The 7,528-nt window shown below is 45.4% G+C and overlaps 1 protein-coding gene across 1 annotated transcript in view; it reads right to left on the reverse strand.

Moving 5' to 3' along the window:
- T265_06165 (hypothetical protein) overlaps positions 1 to 7,528 on the reverse strand; it is a gene marked incomplete at both ends in the record, with an annotated part of 32,671 nt that overhangs the window by 12,194 nt on the left and 12,949 nt on the right. The window contains 5 exons of the mRNA XM_009171366.1: positions 697 to 1,105; positions 1,418 to 1,591; positions 3,340 to 3,488; positions 3,667 to 3,756; positions 6,783 to 6,856. Coding sequence (XP_009169630.1) covers positions 697 to 1,105; positions 1,418 to 1,591; positions 3,340 to 3,488; positions 3,667 to 3,756; positions 6,783 to 6,856 — 896 coding nt within the window. The remainder of the gene's footprint in view (positions 1 to 696; positions 1,106 to 1,417; positions 1,592 to 3,339; positions 3,489 to 3,666; positions 3,757 to 6,782; positions 6,857 to 7,528) is intronic.

The raw sequence follows: 7,528 nt of genomic DNA on the forward strand, positions 1-7,528 counted from the left end.
GTTTTCTCTAGCCATGGATGGGGCCCGTCTCGGAGTCACCATCCAGGAAGACGGCAGTGACCAACGCAGCTGAGTTTGCTGGTAAATGCTTCCATACTTCGCTGCCAAGTCATTGTTTGACCGCCTCTGGGTCTCTTCCACCCTTCACGTGGTTGGGCGAAAAGAGCCTTTCGAGGAATTCGGTCGACTGGCATACGCAGCACGTGGCCAAGCCAGCGCAACCTATGCGGTGTGATCAGTTCATCTACCGAGGGTGAGTCATTTCCCTCGAATACCATTCGACGTGCTTCAGAATTGCTGATCCGATGTTCCTACCTTATTCGGGCAACGCTCCGAAGACATCGATGGTCAAACACTGAAAGTCTTTGGAAGTCCTCAGCGCGCAGCGGCCAGGTTTCTGATCCGTATAGTGATATAGAGCGCACCGCAGCATTGTAAACTCGACCCTTGGTAGAGAAGCTGATGTCACCCCTACGCCACAGGTGACGCAGGTTCACAAAAGCTGCTCTGGTCTTCCCAATCCGGGTGTAAATTTCATCTTTCGTGAGACCACCGGGACTGAATACCAGTCGGGTTATAATAGAAATTCTATCACGTATACAAAAGCTACCAGAAAAACAACCAAAGACAAATGAGTCTCCGATTGTAAAATGTAGGTCTGTCATGAGTGCCTGTTTATTGCAGGGTCTAACCAACCTTTCTCAATGTAGAAATTGAAATGCTCCAGTATCAAATGAAGATTGCAACGTTCCCGATCGGAGAAGGCAGAAAAATTATGCCTGGAAGTGAAAGCTGCAGTGGGAGCGCGGTCATCCCTTTCGCCTGGATCAAGCGCAATCGAGTGCTGTTCCGATTCCTCGAAAGCCTTCGCTGTGGGTAAGTTAATCCGTCGATCCAGACGCAGCTTCAGTTCTAACAGGAATTCATTGTACATTATCTCCAGCTGACTGTCTGAAGACTGGTTCGGCTGGAGGTAGTTCAAATTACATAGAAGGACGGCTAGGCGATGTGTCAAACTTGTGGCAGGTGGAAGATTTAGTTGGCTAGCGAGCTGAGCAACCTGTACGGAAAAAAAGAAATACAGTACATAAATGGGAGTATAACACTATGGCTGATATAAAACAACGGGCACCTGTATATGCAAAATCAAGTAACTGGAATCGGCTGACGTGTTCCGACACAACTGAACAAAGCGGAAGGGCTGAAAGTGATGAGCTCAAAATCACCATTAACGGAGGGTTGAAAACCCAAACAGAAGACCGAAAGATGGATGCTCTATTCATCCCTTTTTGACACAAGATGACAAATGAGTCCCCAGGAATGTTTATGCCTTACCAAATCAACGGATTGCACCGTTTCAGGAATGGAGTGAAACGGAATGCGATTTGCCAAAAACATCAAAAATTGTGCTCAAAACCAATCTGGCAAGATTCCAAAACCCAATAATAAAACGTACTTCGCGAGACGCTCGATGTTGATACCGAGACCAGTCGAGCAGCTCAGGCTGATCTGCACAGGCCGACTGTTGGGTCAGTTCATTAGCCATGGTTGAAGAAGAGGAAAAGTTGGCATCTGCGTCAGGGAAAAGAAACTAGAAAAGAAATACATGGATCTTTTTAATAAGAATGAATGGGTAGGAATAACACGATGCCATATACGCCAAATATGGAAGTAAAGTGCTCTTACTTCACGTGTTTATTTTGCTGAACCCCGAAAGAGGAAATACTGCGTGAACTAAATGAAATACGTTGTGGCGTACAAGAGTGCTATTGAACGAGATAGTGTGTTGACGGAGAAATACCTCGGAAACACTGCTATGCGATTGGTTTTTCACACTACTCGCACACAAAAGTAGTTAGAAGAAGGGTGGTTGATTGCTATAGTCAGATGGTGGGCATAGTTTTTGTGGACGAAACACCAACCTACACAGCATTCGTCCGGTTTAATGCGCCAACTACGGTAAAACAGAGTTGTTCGTCTGATGAGGTAAATTACAGCGACTCTGACGATATCAACTGGTTGTGAAACAGGTCAGAAACTCAAATGGGCAATCCGCTGGGTCACCAAAGAAGGTGTCCTTGAAATCCAAGCGAAACAGCTTTTGCTTACTCAGAGGAACAAAACCCCCATCACAGATAACTTTTCGTGGTTTTGTGAAAGGTTGAAAAATTTCCAAAGAACGCACTCCTCTCATGTGCACCACTTCAAAATCACACGAGCACTTTGATACCTCAGGTGAGCTTTTTAGTCCAGCTTAGCTTATTCAGAATTAGCAATGTTATGGAATGTAGGTAGCTCGGGTGCGCTGTTTGGTTGTTGGTCTGTTCGCCGAGCTTGGCAGTTGGATTGCAAACGTTTCATCACCAATCGAGGTGACATCGTCAGTGCAGGGTTGAGTGGGTCATATTACCAAAGACTGTTTACATAACTGATCAACTTTCCCCACGAAAAAACCCGATCACTACCAGATAAAGGCTAGCAAAGTTCTAAAAGATGGATAATCCAATGATGGTTAGATGGGTGCAAGATTATGCCATATGGGCGAGGCAGAATCATGGGTAGCTCATGTATGTCTAGCCATGAAAACGAGTATTCCCGTGGGGAAATCATCATCATCGACAGCATGACGTCAGTGTTCAACACCGATGCCTCATTGTCGTGAGGAAATCCCAGGTTATGAATGTCCCGTGCGCCTATCTTCGACTAAATGGGCTGTCTTAAGGTGGACAAAGTTTCAATACCAATGGATAGTCTTGAGGCCATGAATCGTAATCTTCTCGTCGCAGATATGTTGAATAAAAACAGTTGTGAAGAGTGGAAGGTGTTGACATATCAGCTTGTCTGTTTTCGCCCCGAATTTTCTGCCCTGTTGTCACCTGTCGGTAAAATACTCAAGACTGGATAGACCACTCAGGCACTGCACTCGTTCAACCGTCACATAACGCCGAACGCCAGTGACAGCAAAATCAGGGAGAAAACACTAACCTCGCGTGATTCTTATGCATCCAGGACCCTGGTTGGTGCTCAAGTGATCCTAACTAAAACCTAGCATGGGCTATGCAAGGACACACGTAGGCAAATTTCGATGCTCTCACACAAATGTTCGTTTCTACGCTGGAATTCGCCAAGACCCGAATCACCTCATGAGTGAGTTGACAGTATAAGCTCATCTGTGAGTTCCGTGTACTGTTGCAACTGGCTTCACTCTACCATTAACATCCTATCAACCAGAGATCAAGTACTTCCAGGTCACTGGTATGACACTAAGGTTGGAGACGAACCAGGTAACCAGGGGATAGTTAAGTCTAGTTCGCTGTAGAATGATTAAGGGGTACGTACCAGTAAATGGTGAATAATTTGCTCTCCAAGTAGCTTGTACTCCGGAGTGTCAGGAGATGATTTGGGTTGGTGTGCAGCAGGCAGTGAATGACCGCGAAGCAGGTTCCGCAAGCGTGGAAGATCGGCACCAAGCCAGGAAATTCGGGAAGCTCAAAGACAAGGTAACAACAGAGCGACATAGTGACTGGCAAAATGTAAAGCAAGAAAGAAATCCATAGAAAAGGCTCACTTAATTGAATGGCCTTTGTACTCGTTGTCCGAGAAATCACAAAATCATAAAACTTCAGCACCAAGCTAACAGAGGCAATCTGAAGATGGGCAGCTTACTTATGGTGGAAAACGTTCGAGTGTGTGGACGACGGGCTTGGGGTTCGGGCACATGTAGACAGGCTTGTGAGAAGCACTTGAGACGAGAACCTAAGGAGAAAAAAGGAGAGGCATTGAATATCCAAATTTCATGCGCGCGCACGTACAATAGATAACCACAGCAATACACCTTGCACTTCAGGAGAACCAGCATTTGTTCATTCAATATCCAGATTAAAATCCCGAGGCTGTATCAAACATAAAAAGATGAAATCTGCGTTGGATATAGCTCCACAACCAACACTCTTGACTGATACCTTGAAACATCATTCGACGGCACAAAACTGTCCAGAAAAAAATCGCTACATGCACACAGCAACCCAGGAAACCAAAAAATTCAAGGCAAATCGTTGGAAAGAACCAAGATTTGACGGAGTTCCATCTCCATGACAAAATATCATGGCCATACAATTTAAAACAGAAATCGTTAAGCTTGATTCATAGCTAACACCATAAAGGTAGAAAAAATAGAAAAGTCAAAATATTTTGGTCCGCTGACCGAACGATCGATTGGAGTGCAAACCCAAGCTCGAAACCGGTCTCATCGGCTGCAAAGCAGGTCCGTCACATTGTCCTCCAAAACTGCCCACTATTGAGCCGCAAAATTGTTAGCGTCAGGTAACGGTGGTTATCCACTACCGGATAAAAACCTCGAAATGCGCAATCAACCAGCCCTGGAGATAAATAGGCCGATCTGATTTATTCAGATCGTTAAATTATGGTTAAATGATCATTTCCAGTGACGGGCTGATGAGATAAAAACGAAAGGTCGTCATTCTGTGGTCTGTGCTCCTGTGGCTTTATCCAGATGGAACATTTGCCACAGAGGTTAAATTAACAAGAAGGAATTTTCGTTGGTCTCAAGGGTGATTTCTGGCTGAAGGGGTTACTGCAAGAATCGCTGAGTTCCTGATGAATAGAGCCGAAAAGCTCACACATGAAACCTCAGGAGAAAACAGACAAAAATAAACAATTATAAAACCGTGTAACGGATACAACAACGGTGATCTTCACCATCCATGTGACAAGCCGCCTTTCAAGGGTCCTACCAACAAAATGACAGTCGAACAGTTCGTTTAATTTACAACTGACTGCCTGTATGGGATCGAGCCTCGGTAAGCTGTGGAAAATAGTTCGACGTCGCGCCCAGTTTTTCAGAGGCTTCACCCGATTAGTACTATGTTAACTGGCGTTGGATGTCCTTCAGTGGGTGATATCAGAGGAACGCATTGAGGACACCCACCGAAAACTTCACATAGATCATTCACTACCGAAATGCATACGAAGGTAAGTCCACGTTCCCAGGGGGATTCGAACACACTCGGGCGTTCGCCTCATTGGTCTACTTCATTAAGTGTGCTCTGCGTTCTTGAAACATTCCACAGTATGTCCATCATATGTTTTGATCAATCACGTTCACGCAGATGTTTGTGAGCCGTTTTGTAGTGCCGCTCATCTATATCTACCCACTAGGCTCACACCACGGCTCGACATCGAACTAGTACAGTGTGGAGCAAACGGCGATCGTCTGCGTTACGAGGCCTGGAAGCCGCAAATTTTCAAGCTGCTGCTGAACTGTGCCGATGATATCCAGTACTAGCTTGATATCCGACATAGCAAATCGACGGCTAGGTGTGTTTCGGTTGGTCAGTGCCAACCTAACAATATGGGGCCTTGAACAGGCAACGTTTACGATGACATGTTTGCTTCGGACAGTCAACCTACACCGACCCAATCCAGTTTCAAGGTCAGCCAAGGTATCCGAGCTCAGCTCATACTACCACTTGGAGGATCAACAATTATCGCTCGGCAATGAAGGCGGGAATATCCTGCACCACACCAAACATACGCTGCTACGACATGACCGCAACTGGAAAAGTTCATTTGGGCGGCACAACATGAAATTGCATAACCCGGATCGTAACAATTTGATCAAAGCTTTGGTAGATGTACTTCTTTATAATTTAAGCCTGGCAACATGAAAGTACGGTATGACAAGGTGACTAGTAATAAGATAAAACAAATTACTAGATAAATGTTCAAATCGCCATGGAAACTTGCAACTCAACGGTAAACGGTACGTGTGCATTTTTCCGCGGATGATATACAGTTAGCTTCAATTTTTCGATATGGCCGGTTTCGCTTATTGGACTACTAGTCATTATTCGAGAAAGTCAGGTAAAATGCAACGGAAAAAAGACATGTCGGACAGCACACATGAAACCGTAATTGCGCACAAGTGGAAACAGTGGATTTCGTGGGAAAGCTACTTCTGAACAGGTGGGGCGACTAACGCAAAAATACGGACATGCTTTGCTACTAAGTGACGCTTGATTATTTGTCCCAGGTTCTACTCAGATACACATTTCTAGCATCCTATCACGAAGCGTATGAAAACAGCTGATAGGAGTACATGAGATGACCAGTTCCCCTCGCATTGTTCTCCATCCTTGCCCACCGAGTCAGCAAACAGGGTGAAGGATGATATTCGTATGGACACCGAATCGCGGCAATGTATTGATTATGGGGCTCTTTGTACAAGCAGTGGGCTAATTCTCATACCAAAACCATCAGCATGGAAAGACGCGGGTGGCATCAACTTGCAGTAATCAACAATAAGATAATAGTTCAGCTTTGGTACCCTTTCGGTGTCTAGCTGCCATGCCACCTTAAGGAAGCCCGAGAGGCGGGATACTTCAAAGTTGCTCAAGCCTAGACAGAGCAAGTCGAGGCAGATGTCGGACCTTCAGGCCAGTACTGCCACTACTCTCGGGTTTGGAACCGGTGGCCTGCCTATTCGGGAGCGGGGTCACGTGGCGAAAACAAGGCGCTATCTGACATCTATTCTTTTTATCATGCAACAGCCGTAAGCTACTGAATTATCAGTGGGTAGCTGCAAAGCGCTGGATGTCGGAATCGCACACAAGTTAGTGTGAACAGCACCTGGATCGGTGCGGTAATACTCCGAGTAGACTTTTTCCTTATATTTCTTAGCGAGAAAACTATTATTTTTAGTAAAGCGACCCATAATATCCAATCCCAAAGGTGGGATGCCAACTGTGAATAGTCAGACTTACTGAGTCTATCTGCGTGCGACGTCCCGAGAAACAATTGCAAATACCATTCTGGCGCACCCTCTGGTTTCAAGATGCTGTAATCCAAGAAACACAACACATACACTTAGTTTTCCCAGGCCAAGGACGTGTAAAGTCGAACAAAGCTTGTGCGACGAACGAACTCACGTATAAGAAGGACGCTGAGTGATTGCATGTTTCGGTACCTTAGGCCACACTGCAGCCAGATGGAATTGACTGAAATAAGAGGTGGAAATACAATAATTTGATTAAAACTTTACATCGATCGTTTTCCAAGCTTCCCGGCAATAAAACGACTTTGACAGTCTACCAAAAACACAAAGCGCCGGATCGCGTGTGGTACAGATACTCCGAGCATTCGCCACATCAGGTGACATTGCATTTAACTCGTTTACTTCCCTGGATGGGATAGATCGGCATGGTAATTGTGCTTCATTTAGTTATCGACGAACGTCCCTATCCGGACTGAATGATCTAGGTAGTTGTCGTACTACCTAGAATGATCAGAAAGCCATTAATTTCTATGCGTATTGGTAAACAATCTTCGTCGCACGCTCTCCCAGAAACATAAGCTTTTATCAAGTTGTCGGCTTCTTACGCTATATGAAACTCGCTCACAAGTCTTTCGTCATGACGTGGGGACGACAACCACGGCTCATTCGGAAACTTTACGGTTGGCGACGATATAAGGTCTCCTAAGATAAGCTACACTAACACGGCTCTCTCGA

The sequence above is a fragment of the Opisthorchis viverrini genome (genome assembly GCF_000715545.1).
Source record: "Opisthorchis viverrini unplaced genomic scaffold opera_v5_124, whole genome shotgun sequence".
In the NCBI taxonomy this organism is placed as follows: domain Eukaryota; kingdom Metazoa; phylum Platyhelminthes; class Trematoda; order Opisthorchiida; family Opisthorchiidae; genus Opisthorchis; species Opisthorchis viverrini.